The 19,692-nt window shown below is 35.3% G+C and overlaps 2 protein-coding genes and 1 long non-coding RNA gene across 6 annotated transcripts; 1 reads left to right on the top strand and 2 right to left on the bottom strand.

The window, feature by feature from the left end:
- Window positions 1-99: 99 nt before the first annotated feature.
- On the bottom strand, window positions 100-2,430 carry LOC132611055 (uncharacterized). The gene is made up of 2 exons (XR_009571447.1): window positions 1,072-2,430; window positions 100-523 (listed from the first exon to the last, which is right to left on the bottom strand). It is a non-coding gene; the product is annotated as an uncharacterized LOC132611055 (long non-coding RNA).
- An 849-nt stretch (window positions 2,431-3,279) lies between these two features.
- On the top strand, window positions 3,280-8,846 carry LOC132611391 (protein disulfide isomerase pTAC5, chloroplastic). Its single transcript, XM_060325831.1, has 7 exons — window positions 3,280-3,717; window positions 5,043-5,279; window positions 6,412-6,507; window positions 6,615-6,737; window positions 7,561-7,804; window positions 8,469-8,506; window positions 8,606-8,846. The coding sequence occupies exons 1-7, from the start codon at window positions 3,331-3,333 to the stop codon at window positions 8,705-8,707; spliced, it is 1,227 nt and encodes a 408-aa protein (XP_060181814.1). The 5' UTR covers window positions 3,280-3,330; the 3' UTR covers window positions 8,708-8,846.
- A 111-nt stretch (window positions 8,847-8,957) lies between these two features.
- Window positions 8,958-19,557, bottom strand: LOC132611390 (glutathione reductase, chloroplastic). 4 transcript variants are annotated; one of them, XM_060325827.1, is made up of 17 exons: window positions 19,399-19,557; window positions 18,277-18,427; window positions 17,417-17,481; window positions 16,670-16,739; window positions 16,453-16,524; window positions 15,808-16,011; window positions 15,333-15,406; window positions 15,161-15,244; window positions 14,814-14,901; window positions 14,391-14,472; window positions 13,930-14,003; window positions 12,693-12,800; window positions 12,518-12,582; window positions 11,311-11,424; window positions 10,750-10,849; window positions 9,763-9,816; window positions 8,958-9,382 (listed from the first exon to the last, which is right to left on the bottom strand). In XM_060325827.1, exons 2-17 carry the CDS (start codon window positions 18,415-18,417, stop codon window positions 9,290-9,292), a joined length of 1,488 nt encoding a protein of 495 aa, XP_060181810.1. In that variant the 5' UTR covers window positions 18,418-18,427; window positions 19,399-19,557; the 3' UTR covers window positions 8,958-9,289. The 4 variants fall into 4 exon arrangements, with proteins under 4 accessions (XP_060181810.1, XP_060181811.1, XP_060181813.1 ...); XM_060325828.1 differs by lacking the exon at window positions 19,399-19,557 and adding an exon at window positions 18,917-19,075; XM_060325830.1 differs by lacking the exon at window positions 19,399-19,557 and adding an exon at window positions 18,544-18,661.
- Between the last annotated feature and the right edge of the window lie 135 nt (window positions 19,558-19,692).

The following is a 19,692-nucleotide window of genomic DNA, read 5'->3' as shown; positions in this document are numbered from 1 at the left end:
CTTAAACTGGTAGCCTTCTATAAAGGAATTTTGTGAGCTTATAGAAAAAATTTCAAATCAAGCACCGGAAAAGTATTAGAAAGTTACCAACAAGTATACTACTGAATAAGCATTTTTCAAACCTTCTTCCATTTCACCATGTATCACTGGATATTCATTACAAGTTGAAAAGATCATTGATAACATCGTCATATATATAAGTAGCAGAGGAAAGAAATACTTGTAGGTCAGATCAATCTAAAGATACTACATACAAAATAAATTCAAACGTGGGAGAAGCTTGTTCAACTTTTTGTCACGACAATGACAAGATACTACATACAACAGATGTTCAAGGGAAGGGAGAAGCTTGTTCAACCTTATAATGATGCATTTAAGCTACAAGAACTGATAAAGTGGGATATGCAATTAGCGAACATAGGTAATAGTCCATTCAGTGAACATTGATAACAGGGAAGCATCGCTTTGATTAGTGCAGCCAGCAGGGGATGGATTTTGTTCTTCAACATCAGCTTTTCACCTCCTGAAATCTCAAAAGTACGTAATAGTTAACAAAGCACCTCAGTGATATGTCACATGACAGGTAAAAACAGTCTAGAAATGAGCGACAAGCAAAACCAGATAAGTACTATGTTAGACCTTAACTCTGATAACATTATTCCTGTTTCCTTATTAAGTTTTCCTTTAAGGAGGATTAGTATGAAGGCCCTAGATCAAACAAGAACCCCAGCAAAGGCAATGCCTAGTGTTATTGGCGCCTTTACCTGCCATGATTTCCATGTCCATGGCGCTCTTTATTCTAACTCTGTCTAGCGGAACAACGTCCCCTCAACACACTGCTCAAAAAGAGCTAAAATGTTCATATCATTTATTTTGAGTGTTGAAGACAACAAACACTATAACCAAACAGTTGTTCCCGCAAAGGAAGTTGTCTCATGGAAATATGCAAAAAGGAAAAAGACAAACAAGATCTCGAAGCAGATGTGATGTAAAGATGTGCCTAGCATATGCAATGTCTTTTTTAAAAAAATTAACAACGAAACAGAAAAATGTATAAGGCGGAATTCTTACAAGTCATTCGCTACATCATTGTCATTCGTCTGAGCTTCTGCAGCCTTCATTCTTGTTGTGTGCTTGGTTTCTTTTGTAAAAGGGGACAAACTAGGCTTTCAACGTAGATGTTTGACGTATTTCAGTCATCAAAGAAAGGACCCTTTAGATATCTGATCGATTCATCCTGTGGATTGTGTATCATAATAGTTGCTCCGGAGACGAGCAATATTTCACCTTGTTTGACATGCAAAGTGTGGGACAAATAAGAAGACGAAACATAGGATATCTGACGGTATACATTTTTGTCCAAGACCCTTTAACTCCATACTCTTTCATAACCCACACATCTGCGTGACTTCCCATAGCATAAGAAAACACAGAAAGATCACTTCCTAAAACTCCCAGCGATGGAATAGTATCTCCTCCTAAATAGCAGGGCCGCTCCACCTTTCTCCATTTCTCATTAGTCAAATCAAAAGACATGATGTTCCAGCCCTCATACATATTAAGACCAATGAAGTTTCCCGTTCACAAACTTACCTGAATCACGTAATAGCCCCACACTCTGGCTATCATCAACACTTGTCCAAGAATCACTTTTTAGACTATATATGTAATATGTGGACCTCATCAACTTCATCTGAACTTGTAGAACTGAAAACACGTCCTACCTTATAATCATCAATCATGAAACTCATCATATCCAAAACCATATATATATGTCAATCAAGCCTCATCAATGTAGGTCTAGAATTAGGAAATTTCTTGAACTTCCTAATTGATGGATTCCATATTAACAAGTCAGTTGGCCCAATGTCAAGACAAATCAATCCATTGACCGAACCCACAAACCCAACATTTTTGCGGGTGTCATTCATGAGATAATCCAAGTCATATTCCTCAGTCACAGAGTCATCATTAAGTAAATAATTAAGAGAACAGTTTTTAAGATCGTATTGAGATTCATAAACAGGCACGAACCTGTATTGGGTCAACACAAGCCTGTGGTGAGTGTAATATTTGTTATTAGCAGATATACTAAGATGGGTTTTGACAAATTCAGGGGTAGAGATTAAAGAAAGCCAAGATTTGGAAACAGATTTGAATTTCAATAGGGATTTCACTGGTAGCCTTAAGAGTATTTCAGTGATGAGTTCTGCTGGCAGAATAGGGATTTTCAAGATTGAATCTTGAATTGAAGTTGAGAATGGTTAATGGATTTGCTTTGTTTTGGGTGTTGATAGAAGGCTTCATCTTCCTCAAAATCCATTTGGGTAGGCACAAATTTGAGCTCTTATAGAGTTAGGAACTTCACAACTATAATTGTTTTTACTTTTTCTCTCGTTTGGTGCCTATGCTACTCAATACTTGACTAAATATATCCACTAACTCGCAACTTTGCGATATATTTTTAGTCAAAAAAGTAGTGCATATATACATAAATATACCTTTTTTAGTGATTCTTTTTAAAAAATTATTTAACTTATTTTTTAATTAAAAAAAATCACGTGACTTTAAAAAATAAGTCTATCCATTTCTTTTGAGTAGACCTTTTTTTTTTTTTAGTCACGTGATAATTTTTTTTTCCTTTGGTGGGTTGGTCTGATTCGTTTAAGAAAATATCTCTGTGGCTTAACAAAAAAATAATAGCATGTTTGACTAAACTTCTAAAATCAGCTTATTTTAAAAAATGTTTTTCAGAAAAATACATTTTACTGAGAACCAATTTGTGACTGGCCAATTAATTTTAAAAGCACTTTTAAACAGCAATTAGTATTTGGTCTAACTTTTAAAAGTGATTTTAAGTGTATTTTTGTCAGAATTGCTTTTAAAAAAAGTATTTTTTTTAGCTTCTGAAAAACACTTTCGGCTACACCTACTCTCTAGAAGCACTTATTTTCTTCTAAAAACTTGACCAAACAACTCATTCTTTTAAAATAAGTACTTATTGATGAAAAAAAAATTAGACAAAAATAAGCTTGACCAAATGGGCTATAAGTCTAATCACCGCATAATAGGCACATGGCAGCTAAATTACTCGGATTCTCTTAAAATGTCATCACATTCGTGTTGAATTCTTCAAAAATAGCATATTTTTGAAAGATATATGAGTACAACAACACTTTCAAAGAGTTCGAGTAACTTAAGCTCGGTTACGGCACTAGTTTAGACTCCCGCCAGATAAAAATATCTCTAATTAGTTTTTCCTATAAAAACCGTTATAACAAAATAAACAGAACCAAAAAAAAAAACTGTTTTAACAGTACACATCCATCCATGGCATCTTCATTACCACTGAGTTTCCACATCATCCACAACAACAACAATACACCAAAATCCCTCTCTCTTTCAAATACTTCATTTCTCTCACCACACTCCTCCTCAATATCTCATCATATTTGTTATAGTAACTTGCCGGAAAGGGAGGAATCGCGGTGGTTAAGGGAGGAGCAACGGTGGTTGAGGGAGGAACAACGCTGGTTAAGAGAAGAGAGACGCTGGGAAGAAGAGAGAGAAGCTTTGTTGCTTCAAATTAAGGAATTAAAGCTACGTTTAAAGGAGATTGAGAGTAGTAGGAATAATAATAATAATAATAATAATAATGTTCTTCCAGAATCTTCTTCTGTATCTGATACTGTTGCTAATATTGCTAAGTTGTTGCAGGTAAGGTATATGGATTTAATTGAATTTGTGAAGAGGAAATTGTTGATTCACTTATCCATACTATCCAAATGCCCTAAAATAATACTTCCTCTCCGTTCATTTTTTACTTGTTCAGTATACTAAAAATAGATCGCCACTTTTACCTGTCCAGTTTGAAAAAATCAAGACATAATTTATCATTCTATATGCATTTTACCCTTATAGTTACTCGCTCTGTCCTGATTTATTTGATACTTCTCGCTTACCGAGATTCAAACAACATGAATTTTTTGTAGTACTTTTTTACAACATTGATGTGAGAAATGTTGCAACTTGTATTACTTTTCATGCAGTTTTCAAATATATAAATTTTAATCTTAACATATTGAGTTAATCTAATATAATTTAGCTTCAAGGTTAAGTCATATTGACTCTTGAAAAACGAAAAGTATCACGTAAATGCTCTTAAGGGATGTGCCGAGTCCAACATGGACGGAGGGAGAAAATGAAGTGAAATGATTAGAAAATATGTCCAATTTGGTTTGGATTATTGATGGGTTTTCTAATCATACTTTGAGGTTAAAAACCTAACTGTTTTGCTTCAGTAGAATCGATTATTCAGAACTAATGCTCCTTTTCAGTGAAATATCTTATGACATTAAGCTAAATATTTGGTCAATTGACGATAATAATAACGGCTGTTTGTAGCAACAATGTTGGAAGTATAATTTCTTTGGTGATTGAATCAATATCCAAAAAAAAAAAAATGCAGGCTCACTAGCCTATGATTGTTTGATTTAAATGTGAATGCCTAAATTGCTAAGTATACTCTTTAGAAGTGTGATCATGTTTTCTGAACTTCATTAGCATCAAAATTTATGCTTTTGAGGCTTTTAGTGCCTTTTTTTCCTTTTAGAAAATCAACTTGGAAAGTGTTCCCTTTCTAATAAAGTTCCACAATTTCATGAGTTTCTGAGATTAGTAAATGACTGTCTTTCGGTAATTTGTTCTTCATTTGATTGATTCATGGATCCTGGTAAATTTGTTACTTTTGCCTTGAGAATTTAAGAAAACAAACACAAAATGCAAAGATTATCTATTCTTTGGTAAGCTTTTTTTTTTTTTTTTTGGTAAATTGATACTTTGCTGAGGGTCTTTCGGAAACAGCCTCTCTGCCACACAAAGGCAGGGGTAAGGTCGTACATCCTACCCTCCCAGACCCCAATTGTGAGATTACACTGGGTATGTTGTTGTTTGTTTATACTTTGAAATTTTTGAACAGTTCTATAATAGTGCACGCATGAAAACCCTATTTTTATGTTTATGTTTCTATTTTGGTTTTCTAGCTGCTGAAGGAGGGTGAGCTGGGAAAGAATGTAAATGTGATTGCAGAAAGTGGGTCGATTGCTTTGCCATTAGTTTTAGAAGCAGCAAAGCAAAATGAGGTTATTGTCAAGGAAGAACCACAAGAGGAGAAGGTGATAAGGGAAGTCCCTAAAGAATCAAAAGGAGAGTTTAAAGAAGTCAAGAAGAGAAAGACTTTGAAAAAGGGATCTGAAGGAGATGAAGTTCGACTGTTGCAGGTCTGCTAACTTAGAGTTACCATGTCTTTTAATCGCATTAACTTGGTTAATTCAATGCTTTTCCTGCTTGTTCGATTGATTCTTTGCTTTCTATTTTGTGTTTTGACATATACTAGATCTGTGGCGTAACTTAATGCAGCGATTCAGTTTAAAGAACCGTACAAAAATAAAGTGTGGTCTTAGCAAAACTTGTAGAGAACCTGAAAGTAATGAAAACTACGCGGAAACAGTCTGGTGAAGTCAGAAATTTTGATAAGGGTGTTCAAGGATACTTTCAAGGTTTAGTATATATGTATGAAAAGTAACATTTGACCTATATATATAGTATAATTTTTCGTCGAAGGGTGTTCGACTGATCCCCCTTCGACATGCATAGCTACGCCCGAGTAATGAAGTTAGATAAGAGATTTTGCGTGGATTTTTCTGGGTACAGCTGCAGAAAACCCATTATGGAGACTGCATTTATGGGCGAACCTGAAAATTTTGAACCTGGTTGTTCATTTGCTCTATACTTGCATATTCTTTCTTCCTTCAACAGAGCTCGTCTGTCATATGATCTTCACGTGACAAGTTTCCTTCCAACATGAACAGACTGGTAGTCCTTGTACCACTATCACCAAGTAGTCCAAGAGTACGTAGGATATTATGAGGATTAATTGAGCTTAGTTCATATAAAGCTTAAATGATCAAAAATGTTATTATCCTAAATGTACATCAACACCAAAACCATAATATTATCTGATGGTTACTTCCCTTTTTTGGTATCGTTATAACTCTCTTGCTTCACTGCTTTGGTCAATCAAGCTAATTTTAATGAGGTATGATGGATGTGGCGCAGAGGATAGCTAACTTCCTGTTTCTTAGCTGTATAATTTAGTGATTACAGAAAACTGTGTAAATTCAGACTGACTTCATCCCTGTGGTTAACTTCATAGGAATTTCTCTGAGTGTTGTGAACTTCAAGCACTTGCCTGAAATTTGGATTGTGTTGGATCACATAAACACATATTTTATGGTTCATTTTCATTGATTAGTTCTTGATTTGCCTTATTTACTTAGGCAGCTTTCTCTCCTATGTGGTTACTTTATCCTTCTAACTAAATGCATCCCTTAATTCCGTTTTCCCTTTTAGGAACAATTGTTAAAATTGGGCTTTTATTGTGGTGAGGAAGATGAGGAATTCTCCATCTTCTCTGGTGGGACAGAGCGTGCTGTGAAAACTTGGCAGGTCTGTTGTAAGCTCCATTTTATTAAACAGGAAGTCTCAAATTATATTTGGCTTGTCTATGGATAAAATACAGATGATTCATATTTCTCTCTTATCCATCTGAGCAGTCTTCATGTGGTATCCGAGAAGATGGCATTATGACTTCTGAACTTCTTGAAAAATTATATATGGTGCAAAAGATTGATGGGGTGAAGGAAAATCCCAAACAACCAGATGTAGCTGAAGCAAAGGTGTGTTATCCCTTTTGACATAATAGATTTCAATAAATTGATATCTTGGGCTCCCTACGGATGTTGAACTCAAACCCGTTATTGATAGCAGATGTTTGGTTAATCTTTGTCTAAGAGAAGAGGTTTATCTGACTCCATTCTTGAATACAAGCTGTGGCCCTGTATGAGCTTTCTTCCATGAGATATTGTTAGTTATGAAAGAGAAGAAATTGCAGGAAAATACTTATGAGTAATGCAAGAATAAGAATAATAAAGGAATGAAGAACAAGAAAGAAGAGCGCTTATGAACTGAAGTTGAAAGTTCGATGTACTCTCACTGCAATCGATGACTACAGTTTATAATAGAATACAAACTTCAAAACCTATAGAACAGCAAAAAATCTGCTGAAAATAACAAACTCTTAAAGACTAGGAAATACTATTTATTCAAAATTCAAATAGAAATCATCTTCCAAAATACTAGGTCTAACTGGTTGACTGGGTACAATTTAATAAAATTACTGCAAAAAAAAAAAAAAAAGATTTGCAGTTCTAAAGCTTCAACAGACCGTTTCATTATTGTTTCTTGATGTGTCATTCATAGAGAATCTTAGAGAGATGTAGGTATTACAAATTCTAATATAGCAGAAAATCAGAAATCTAGGGATAGGAAGTGAAATTTCAGTAGTTGCATGGTCATAGATTGAAGTCATTATTAAAATTATGCATTTTTCTATCACGGAAAGAAATTATATTGACCCATTCGTTGCCTTTGACAAATCACATCTGCATGGAAAATTAACCATTATAACGCATTGTCCATAATATGTTCTTTCCACCTCAGGCTAGTGCAAATGGTGCTCCAGTTGCATCTATCATGGAAATAGAGGAAGTTCAGCAGACAATTGTGAAAGAAGATGGTGTGTCTGAAACTGAGGTGTCACACCATCGAGTCTTTCTCCTTGGAGAGAACCGATGGGAAGAACCTTCCAGACTTACCGCAAGTAAGAAACCGGCAGAGACTACTAGTGGCAGTACCACCACGAAGTGTCTTACTTGTCGTGGAGAGGGCCGCTTGTTATGCATGGGTATATACTCTGTCCCTCTTCTCGTCTTTGCAACTTTTACTAGTACAAAGTTTGGAAGAACATGAAATTCCTTATTCAAATGAAATAATGGAAGGATAGTTGTCAAACCTTCTCATGATGCCCCTCTTTATCTTACTATGCACTCTGTCCGGGTAGAAGAAAGATCATTGTTGTTGGCATTATTGTTATTATCCTTTTTTGGAGACTTTAGCTTCTCATAAATGGTACTCCAAAATTGTAATTAACAATGTCAAACAAGTGAGTACTCGCTGTGTTTGGTGATAAACTACTTCTTGAATCATGTGATAGCAACTCCGCCAGTGAGTTTGCTCGCATTGCCGGTCATAAACCCAAATAGAGAAAGGTCACATAGATAGAACAACAAACATAAAACTAGTCAACTGATGACGAATACGCACACCATAGAATACTTTGTTTTGTTGTTGTGAAGGCAAACTAATGTAAGTTTGCCCCAAGATTATTATAGCAGTTGAAAGGTCAAATCAAGCAGAACATTTGTCACTTGATAAATTTTCACCAGAAGTAGATCAGTATGAGTCAGTTAATGTGATTATCTGTTCCCATGGCTAACATGAGCCGCTTTGTGTGAAAATCGTTCCGTTTAAAGCCATCATCTGTTAACATACATCTATGTTTTGTGCAGAATGTGATGGGACTGGTGAGCCAAACATTGAGGAACAGGTTAGATCACTCTGAAAGCTTTCCATAACTGTAGTATTTATGGCTATTTTTAATTTTATCAGCACTTGGTTGAGAAACTTATCCTGGAATCTTATGCAGTTTATGGAATGGATAGATGAAGGAATGAAGTGTCCTTATTGTGAAGGCCATGGATTCATAACTTGCGATGTTTGTGAAGGCAAAAAGATAATGCAAGCTTAGTGGATATATGTGCAGTTGTATATTAATCCCAGTACTTTTGATTTTTCACCTTTGATATTAGATAGACCAGAGGTAAATTGTATACATGGATCTTTGAGTGGGGCCAGAAAGAAAAAAAAATTAACAAATTTGATTTTGATTATAGTGTCAAGCATATTATGTGTAAAACAAAACTAAGAGACAACCTTCGTGGTTTTGGTGATCAACAAAAGTACTACAACAAGATAAAATATATATTGAAGATGATACAGATACTAAACCCGTAAATTGTATTATGAATCTATAATCTTATCACCAAATCACTGAGATTTGAAACTTGCTGTTAATACAATTATCAAAAACCAAACTAGTTTTATTCAACATGCAGATATTATACTATAGCCAATATTTCTCTATCGGCCCTCCACATATTAAAACCAAAAAAGAAATTGCATAATGTAGATGAAGAGTGGTTGTGTAGTACTCTCGTCACTCCATTTTCGTGTACATATATATATGTAAATATTGCGTGAAGTTGTTTTTTTCCCCTTCCTGAAATCTCCATCTTATGTGGTAGAATAGTTTCATCACATCTTTACATCTTCAGAGATTTGTCTTTGGTTTGTTTTTAGAAACGCGCCTCGTCTCTGAACGCATGGTAACAAACTCTTCTGCAGCAGAAGGGTGTATTCCCACCTGGAGTAATAAATAGAAGGAAAATTAATGAAATGTGATATAGCTTGGTTAGAGAAAGCCGAAAACTGGAAGAAGAAAAAAAAAAAAAAACAAGAATTCAAGATCTTCAACATCATGATTCTTTAGTGATGAGGATTCATCCTCTAGGGCAATCATTCTATGGAGTAGTTTTTTTGGTTTTTGAAAAGGTAATAAATATTACAAAGCAGCACTAAGTGCTGCAAACCTGTACAGAGTGAGCAAAATCCAAAAGCATATCCCTGCTGGCTTTTGATGTATTCTATGGAATCAAGTATCGAATCTGTTTCTTCTAACAACAATTCTATTAGTAAAAACCTTCATCTTCTACGAAGAAATTGTAATAGTGATATAAGACTTACTGTACTGTCAAACTGCTCCTTGGTTGCTCCACACTTTAGTGCAACGGCAATGCCCTGTTGGAGGAACATAAGATTTTGTCAAGCACAATGAATATGTAGAAACCTTAGAGTAATGGTAAAAGGAAGAAATCTACGAGGGATACTAAGGATGAAAATTGGAGTTCATTTGTCATACTCATACAGGAAGAAGCCATTATTGTCAGTTGATTCAGTATTTAACTCAAAATTAAGAAAAAAGAAACTTCTTATTTTTCAATAGCAAAAGGCAATTCTTCGTGACGGGGGGAGAATCGTGAAGATTTTATGTTCCCTTTTTGGGGCAAATAGCAGGAGGAAGGGATAGCTAAACTTGCTCACATTGTGCATGTCAGGAAGCAATGACGCAGGGAAGAATGAAGACAAGTGGGGGATAACCTAATATTAAGGGCCCTCTCTAACCTTGAGATTTTAGAGGTTTGCTTAAGGAAGCAAAGTGGAGAAAGCCACTGTTGGGACACTGAGTGAGGGGTTTCAGGGTTGAGAACCATACCTATTGGATAAAAAGGTTTAGGGGAAGAATGAAAACACACAACAGATGCATAAAAAAAAAAAAAATGAAAGCATGGACTACAAAGATGCCAAAGGCAGTGGGGCACAACATTTAAAAGTAGAAATAGACATTCAGCAAAGACGTGTGAACTATGAAACTTAAAAGGGAGATTGATTTAAGGAGAGACATTTTTTGGTCACTTAATGATAGCAGCTGTCATCATTTTTATGGAACAAAAAGGATGCCACCCTCAATGACGGTCAAATTAGTTGGAGCAGTCATATTCTGCAATTAAGACTCAAATGACACCAACTACATGGCATAATACTCAAATTATTCCCACTTGAGAATCTCATCCTGGCACTCATAAAGAAACATAAAAGGTTGAAATTCCAGAAACATAGAAAAGGTAAGTGTACAAGCAAATTATACGCAGCACTGACTCAGAAAATACATGCCTGCATGATTTCAGGTGCATCTGGACCGCACATGGATGCCCCTAAAACTTTATCTGTCTCCGCATCAACAACAAGCTTCATTACTGACTTCTCTGTTCGTCTGTTACAGCATGAACGTTAGGAATTAGTTGCCACAATTCTACTTTTTATTCGTGTAATTGATTCGAAACATCACATCATCTCAGAACCTAATTACATGATAATACGAAACACTGCTTAAGATTCAACACATAACACCACTCCAAAATTCAACACCGCAGTCGTTCAATCACAGGAATGCAGCATACAAGAAACCTGTAGTTATCCGATACCCAGTACTCATAAAATATGCTGATATTGAAAACATTTTGACCAAATAAAAAAATACTGAAAAGAAACAGAAAAACCATCATTGTAGCCTTAGCTTGTTTAACCATTTGGGGAGGGTGTGGAGGGGTAGGAGGGGCGCAGGGAATAGACTTAAGAGCCAGGTTAATAATAGCTGTAATATCTTGGTCTTCAATAGATACTCATTCAGCGGCAACCTACTGACAACAAATTAAAGAGTAATTTAGTGGGTACCCAGAAATGGTGTTCTTCATTGGATTGAATGCTGATGTGTAAACTGAAACTTCGCCATTTACTTGCTCTATGGCCTGTTCTTCGCTAAGCCCCACACAGGAGAGAGGTGGGATGCTGTCCAGAAAAAAAATAAGATGCTTGTTATACACTGAACCAAAAATATCAAACAAGAATATATTTAAGTGATTAACCTCAAAGAACTACTTTCTACAGGTAAGGATTTATTTCACAACACTGGAGCAATTAATATCAAGAGCGTGATAAGACTACGAGAACTGATAAAATCAGTAACCATTCACAGTTCAGAGCTAAAACAACTGCCACTATGGTATTTATTGCCAATTGCCTTTCTCTATATAATTTGGTATCACTAAAAGAATTCATCCACTCTTCTTAGAATCATCAACTTCATTGTCTAGTTTTCATCAGTTGACATCAACTTGGTAAAAGAAAATGGACTTTGGTTTAACTCAACCCCAAAAGCTAGCTCATGAGTTGAGGATTGTCCAAGATTATATAAAGATACTACAGTTCATTCCATCAAACCACGTGGAACACTCTAACACCTCACATGCTCAGTATCTAGAGTGTGGATAACATAACTTGGGGCCTAACATTGGGAAGCACAACAGGGATTTATCTAACTTTGTTATGAGGTAAAGAAAATGGACCTCAGGCCTAACTCGAACCCAAAAGTTTCTCATGAGGTGGGTAATCTCCAAAATCATAAATAAACTACCTGCTCCTCCCTCAACCAATGTGGGACACTCTTAACATACTTGATTTCTGATAAGTACTCACTTGTGTCGTAAAACCACTTTACAAAATGTTTCCATCAGCTTCTCTATGAGATTGAACTCAAAAAGTTCAAATTTCTTTGGAGAATGTTTCCATCAGCTATCCTATCAGATTGAATTCAAGCAGCCAATTTCTTTGCTGTCATGGTTTCTCCTCTAAAAGTCAGTTCTTTATCAACGGTTGTCAAAGTTATTTACTTCCTAAAAGAGACTTGGTAACTCCAACAACTATTAATTCGAAGATCCTTCTAAAATTGATTATACCAGTTTCAACAAAATACTGATAAAGGATGCCAGTTAGGAAATGAACACTTTGTAAAGTACTAGGACAAGCTATCTGAGATGGAGCGTTACAACAGGTCACAAAAGAAGGGGAAAAAAGCAATCAAGAAAATATATCAAAGAGGTACCAGAATGTGGCACATGGGATATATGAGTAGTCAGGCTTAGTAGGCTTTCCACCGAAAACAGTTTTCTGCAGACATGAAGCACAACAAAAGTAAGCAACAAAGCAACCATAGTGGACCCAACAATGCAATTGCAACTTAAGGTCAAATAAATAATTCTAGCATAAGAAAAAGTTACCGCAAAACAGGTTCCTTCCATCAAAGCAACAGGAGTAAGATTCATTCGATTAGTAACATCACCAATGGCCCAAATGCTCGGCACATTGGTGCGAGAGTACTCATCTACCTGGAACAAAACGTGAAAGAGGTCTCTCTCAAGACAATAGCATGAAAAATATTTACTTCGCACAGAAATACAGCAATTTGCTAAACAAAGTTATCAATAAAGGCAATTTGAATACAGAATGAAACATAAGCATGTTTACAACACTGATGCTAGTAAGAAAATTAACAAAATCATATACTCCTTATCTGAAAGAGTGCATTCCCTTGACATATTCTTTCTTGATTATTTTTTTTTTTTAAAAGAGTGCATTCCTGATCCAAGGATATAGGTCGATTGATGTTTGATGAATTAAAACAATTTTAATTAGTATAGATTCACAGAGCTACACAAGGAAGGTATGGTTTTCCACTTGGTTGGAAGATTTGGAAGGGGTGTGTGTGTGTGTGTGGGGGGGGGGGGGGGGGGGGGCATTCTTTATACATGTGAAAACGTGCTGAAGACATGTATTGCTACACTTCGAAGTTGGTAATAAGTTGGGGTGGATGCTCTTGAATCTAAAAAAAAAAAAAATCCACAGCCTTAGTTAAAGTATTCTTTATAGAAAACAATTGTTCTTGATAAAAAAATTGTTCATTAACTTAAGTTAGTACTGAATATAAAACAAATTAGAAGCAAGATATTAAGAAACCCATAAACCATGAATAGTGACTAGTATTAGAAACAACAAACACTTGAATTTCATTTACTGGAAAAATCGGCGCAGCATTTAAGGACTTGTAACGCAAGTTTTCCACGTGTTTTAGACTCTTCAATGTGAGGTGGATTGGCAAACGGGCTTAAGGGGGTGCATATTAACATAACAGATCTAAAGTAGCCCAGCTTAATAAACCACCCACACTAGACACTTCACACATTAATACTCAGTTAACTCTAAAGTCCTGCAACTGCCTCAACGAGTCTCATTCCTCATAATACATTCAATAGTTGACCTTGCGGCTTACGCCATTAGAAGTATCACTAAGAAAATCCACATTCAAGTTTATAGCTCAGTACAACATCATATTTGTAATGAAGATATGGGCCATATCTACGAAAACCCACAATGCCCCACCAATAGTCATTTCAAAGATTTTCATGAAGATAAATAAACAGGAAACTCAAAGGATAGGATAAAGCACGTGCTAATAACCTTCACGGCTTTCTTCTTGTCAAGCTCAACACCAACAGCATCCAGATTCAACCTTTTTGTGTTAGGCAGACGACCTGCAATACATAGTATTGAGCTGCTTAACTATTCCAACAAAGATAGGAAATTGTATTCCACTGCAAGTCTAAATAACTGGATTAACAATATTTACAGGCAATTCCATTATCTGCCATTCTTGACGCTTTATTCTGTACAATAGGCAAATATCTTCCAGAACTTATGTCAAATATTGGTAATAGGTCATGAGAATTTCAATCAAACCGTTGGTAAAGATGACTGAGAATCGCTTTTATATTTGATGGTAGTACTCACCTAATTCCCAAATGTGAGTTTAAATTAAGGAGAGGATACTTAGACAGCTAAATTATTTTTTTGACCAACCCAGTAAACTTACACCATCATACTAAGTCTTTCTATTGACTATATATATGATATAAAATTACCAGTTGCAAAGAGCACAACGTCTGCCAATATCACTTCACCATGGTCTGTGTGGACTTTGATGCCACCTTCTGTTTTTTCAAGCTGAAATATTAGATTGCAGTTAGAACTAAGCAAATGTTGAAATGCAATTACTCGAAATATGCAATAAAGTCATAGCAAAGGAAATCAACAGTCTGTGTGTTGGGGGGGGGGGGGGGGGGGGGGTTTCTAGAGGATATTTAGTGCCGTTTGAAAGTAAAGTGTAGGATAACCAGTCAAAGCAAACTATCTGTTTTGTCCCAGTCCCTTTCAAACTGGATAAAGAAGACGATTTGATTTCTCTTTTATTTTGTTCCCACTCATATCAAAATGTAATTGGTGAAGAATCAATAATTATCCAAAAAGCAGCTGTTCAGTCTCATACAGCTAGGGAAACAAAGTACCTTAGTCAATGTCGTGCAGGGATGCATAGTGATTCCTCTACCTTCTAGATTTCTTGCAACTACAGCTCGCATTTCATCATCAAAACCTCTGAAATTTCATTATGGTAACAAAATAACATCGCATGAGGTGTCACCAACTTATACCCACTATAACTCAACAATCATCATGTCTTACCATCCATTAAGATAGCATTTTTCTTTTAATTTTGATTTACATAATTATAGCGCAGTGACTCCAGCAATGGAGCCTGCTGTTCAGTGAATTGTAGTGTCTCACTTCGACAAGAAACCACATACCTTTTTAGAAAAATAGAATAAAGAAAATGTACAATAAGACATATTTTCACCTCAGTGGGAGTTCCTTTCTGAAAACTAGATCCACTGCTGCACCCATTCCTCGCCATATTGAAGCAAACTCAACTGCAATGTACCTGTGACCGTGGAAGTAAAAGACCTATTTCACATCCTAATTCATCAATATAAATGAATTCAAGAAACAAGATATAGATATGTACAAACCCTCCACCAAGTATCACAGCACGTTTTGGAAACTCTTCCAAACTCAAGGCTTCATCTGAAGTTATGGCTAGCTCCTATTTGCACAACATAAACTAACCAATTAAGAAAGAAAAAGGTAAAAAAAGTAATAGAGAAAGCAAATTAGATGCAACAGGATAACCAAAGGAAAAGAAGGAGACAAGATTATACAATCAGCAAAGAGAAACGATATAAGAAAAAACTACTGAATTTATACATATTTTTTCAAAAAAAGATGGAAGAGACACCACAGTGAAAGGGGCCTGAGGAGGAAGCAAGATAATCATCAATCACATTGTCAAATTTCCAACTAAAATAGCTCACACAGAGATTCTAGATTCAACTATTCAAGTTCTTCACAGACTTAATGAACATGCGAGGAAGCAGAGTTCCGAAAAGTTTAAGCTCCATTCAACCAGGTTGAAATAATTGTGAATTTTAGATGAATATGATTCACCTGTCCTGGAATATCTAGACGATGAGCCCTACTACCAGTTGCAATTAGAATGTGCTTCGCCGAATAGGTTATCTTGGTGCCATCCAGTTGAATTAACTCAACTTCATTTGGACCTATCACCCTCCCCTCACCTTCAAAGAGTTTAACTCCTGCATTTGAAAGCAGCCTCTTATAGATCCCATTTAACCGTACAATCTCCTCAGTCTGCAAGTTTGCAACACAACATTAGCAAAGTTTGTATCTTCGAATTTATATTATCACTCAAAGGAAAAACAAAGAGGCTAGTGAAAAAGTGGACATTTCTGTTAGGAGCTCTCTAAGAAGAAAAGGGACATACTTTTGCTTTTGTTGCGTAAATACTTTTTCTTATGCCTTCTTGGTGCCTTTTTTACAATACAATTATCAATTCTAAAAAAAAGGGTATAAAAGCTATCTACTATGTATTTCATTTGCTAGATGATGTTGATGCTTCAATCAAAAATAAACTTATTAAATTTCTTGTTTGTAATGAGATCAAACTCTCCACAATTATTCCATTGTACTTCCTCAGAGAAATGACAAGTTCTAGTATAGAATTTTTAGATGAAGTACTGACTCAGTTCCCATCAAGTACAAAGTTACAGTTCTCAAAGAAGTTTGAACTACCTTCTTATGCAAAAGCTTCTTCCAGTTGAAATTGACTCTCTCATTCACTTCCCATCCATAACTCTTTGCATCCTGCAGGTCACCCAAAAGCATCAATGGACCAAATTACCCATATCCCTTACACTTTACTTTTGTGTTCTCAAACTAATGTAACGGGTGGAAAGATAGAAATAGATAGCTCCGTAAGCCAAAATATTTTGTAGGAGTAAGGTTTCACCTCCAGCTCCGGCCCATAGGATGCTCCATAAACCAAAATCTTCTTAGGAACACAACCACGAATAACACACCTGCATAAAAATGAACAAGGACTGACAGTTTACTATCAAGAACAATTGACTAACTTAAAGAACTTGACAATAGATTTTTCCTTTCGTTTGCAATGAATCTAAGAGCTGAAGGGAAATGGACTCTTCATCACAGAGCTCCATTACTTAAGATCGATGGAACAGGAGAAGAAAATCTCAAGGAACGTCATACATATGGATAGATTTGTAAATATAAAGTTATAAGAAAAAAAAAACTGCATTGAAATAACTTCGTATATACATAACTAAACTCTGGAAAGTCACTTCAAATAAAACATACTCTTAGATAATTAGAAGTAACTATATTACTGGTATAAGTTGGATAGGCCATGGATAATTCTATATACCTCGCAGATAACATCTTCAGTGTTCATATGGTGGTAGGAAATTGCGCTATTGTGCAGAATAAGGCAATAAGCTGTTCCACTATTTTTTTATTTCAAAAACATGCATGGATGATCGTGGAAACAATCTCATACTGCTACAAATATTTCTCCCACATTATAGTTTTTCTTAATGAAGAGCAATCTTTATTCTTGACAGGTTACATATGGGATTTCAAGAGAGAGTCCATTTTCAATTTTAGTCATAACTAACACAAGCGAAACAAAAATAGTCTGCAACTGAAAATGTTATAAGCCAAAGAATGACAAACTTACGTTCCACCAACTCCCCCACTAACTTCAGAGCTGATAGGATCAAATGGAAGCTCACAGATTGCAACCTTCAAAAATCAATAGCAAATTATTGTGTAACAGAAAACTGAAAGAGTTCTTTTCCAAGGATTAATAGCAGATAAGTAAATACGAATGGTAAGAACTAGTCAAGGAATAACAGAAGCATGATTCATCATAATGTGACAACATATCCCAGCAGTACAACCCTTGAGAAAGAGAGAAAACATAAATCTCAAAAGCTGTAATCAAGCATGTTGCTTAAAAGTTGTTTCAGATAATGGTACTCAACACATAAAGCCATCAGAACGACGTAAGATCCTAAAGATACTTATATCCTAAATTTATCAATATTTGATCATACTGGTTTCCCCATCTACCTATCCATGACTGGATGATTCTAGTCTTAAAGCTCTGTTAAATTGAGTTCCGCAAAGAGAAGCTTAGAATACCACCTGCACAGAATAATCATGACTTATAATGGGCACTAGTTATCTAGTCTAACTAGTCTAGAAGAGACCACTCAAACCAACAAATAAGGGGACTACTCATTATGACTAGGGTACTTATCCAGCTTGTCATTGTTGTTCAACAACGTCAATGGAAATTCAGCCCTCATGTAATCACAAAGACGCTAAGACCAATAAATGAAACCAGGACAAGCTTTTATTAGCTTTGCGCATATCTCTACTTGTCATATCCATCAACAAAACCAATGGAAATTCGACCTTAAAGCTACATATGAATGGAAAGATCCCAAGACTCCGATCCATTGCTTCGAACTACTACACAACATTAAATTGAAATAATGTAAATCTTAAGCAAATTGCAGAACTACTATATACCTTAGCTCCAGATTGGGCTGAAAATCGACCAGCTCGAACCCCACCACTTCCAGCACCTATTACGAACAAATCAAAGTCATAATGCGCTTCTTCTTCACCCGATTTGCTCAACTCTCCATCAATCAACATCTTCCTAGCCATGATTCTAAGTCTGTACACACAAAACCCACAAAAGACAATTACCACAATACAGTAAAAAATCACCACAACTTCCCTATACTGTTTACCACAAAAAAAAAAAAAAAAAAAAAGTGGAAAAAAAGAAACCTTGTGATTAGTACATGAGAATTACCAAAAGAAGCTTAGTATTCATAGACCCTAATATTTGAACCTGCCCATTAACTTAAAGATGCCTAAAATGATAAAGAAGCAACTAGTTTGTAAATAACTCAAGAATATAACACCTTAAAACAGCACTAAATCTGTTTATACTTTTCTGCTATGTTGCTCGGACTCTCCAAAAATGTTTCCGCACCCGTGTCATATCCTCCAAAAATGCACTACTTTTCGAGGATCCGACACACACCCTGCGACATTTTCGAAGAGTCCGACCAACATAGCTTTTCTGGCACCCTTTAGTTCTTATATCTTGCCAAGATTCTTAGCAACAAACTGTATAAAGAATCACATATTAGAATACCTTAGTGAATATGAAGCAAACAATTATCAATAAAGTTGATCCCTTTCAGCTTTAAGGAGATACTAGGTCTGAAAAAATTCTGATAATTCTTGTTTATGAAAATAAAATAGTCAAATGTGTATATGAAGTTTTAAAAATTATAAAGTTAATAATATTCCCTTTCTTAAAAACACAATTATAACTATTAATATAATGTTAGTCAATGAAAAATGTCGGCTTGGTCTCTAAGCAGTAATTACGACAAACAAAAATGGAACAGAAAGAGAATATTTTTTATTTCCAAATACAATTTTCATTTTTTGGAACATAAAACATAAATAGAAAACAATTTTAAAGCCCTAAAATTAAATTAAGATTCAAAAATCAATTTCAACTAAGGATTAATTAATTAATGGGGTAAAAAGGTCAACAGAAATATGTATTAAAAGCCCTAAAACTATTAGAGAGTTTAAATAAAAAGCTAAAAATATGAAATTAATTACCAGTAGTATCGCTTGTAGACTATTGCTGGAGTAGAAAACAGAGAATTATTAATTGCAAGTTTGTGGAAATAATAATTGTGTTGTGAATGAGAAATGAGAAATGGAATTTATAATTAATTGAATGGACCGGTACTCACCGGTTCAGGGAATATTATAAGGACCGGAGTTTTTATTTTATTTTTTTTCCTTCCAGGAACTGGGGTTTATACAGATTTACAGTAATTATAGAAGTATTTTCCAAATTACTACTATGAGTCCGTTTGGATTGGCTTATAAGTTGCTTATAAGCTGTTT

The sequence above is a fragment of the Lycium barbarum genome, chromosome 9, assembly GCF_019175385.1.
Source record: "Lycium barbarum isolate Lr01 chromosome 9, ASM1917538v2, whole genome shotgun sequence".
Lineage (NCBI taxonomy): Eukaryota > Viridiplantae > Streptophyta > Magnoliopsida > Solanales > Solanaceae > Lycium > Lycium barbarum.
Note: the sequence above shows the minus strand (reverse complement) of the source record. Positions and strands in the feature narration are given on the sequence as shown.

Bases quoted from the DNA above. Each gene is read 5' to 3' on its own strand.
- LOC132611391 (XM_060325831.1), top strand. From the start codon at position 3,331: ATGGCATCTTCATTACCACTGAGTTTCCACATCATCCACAACAACAAC. The intron at 3,718-5,042 runs GTAAGGTATATG...TTGGTTTTCTAG, and splicing joins ATATTGCTAAGTTGTTGCAG to CTGCTGAAGGAGGGTGAGCT. The intron at 6,508-6,614 runs GTCTGTTGTAAG...CCATCTGAGCAG, and splicing joins GTGCTGTGAAAACTTGGCAG to TCTTCATGTGGTATCCGAGA.
- LOC132611390 (XM_060325827.1), bottom strand. From the start codon at position 18,417: ATGGCTAGGAAGATGTTGATTGATGGAGAGTTGAGCAAATCGGGTGAA. The intron at 14,902-15,160 runs GTGAAAATATGT...ATGAAATTTCAG, and splicing joins AGAAAGGAACTCCCACTGAG to AGGTTTTGATGATGAAATGC. The intron at 12,801-13,929 runs GTTATTAGCACG...GTTTTGTTCCAG, and splicing joins ACAAGAAGAAAGCCGTGAAG to GTAGATGAGTACTCTCGCAC.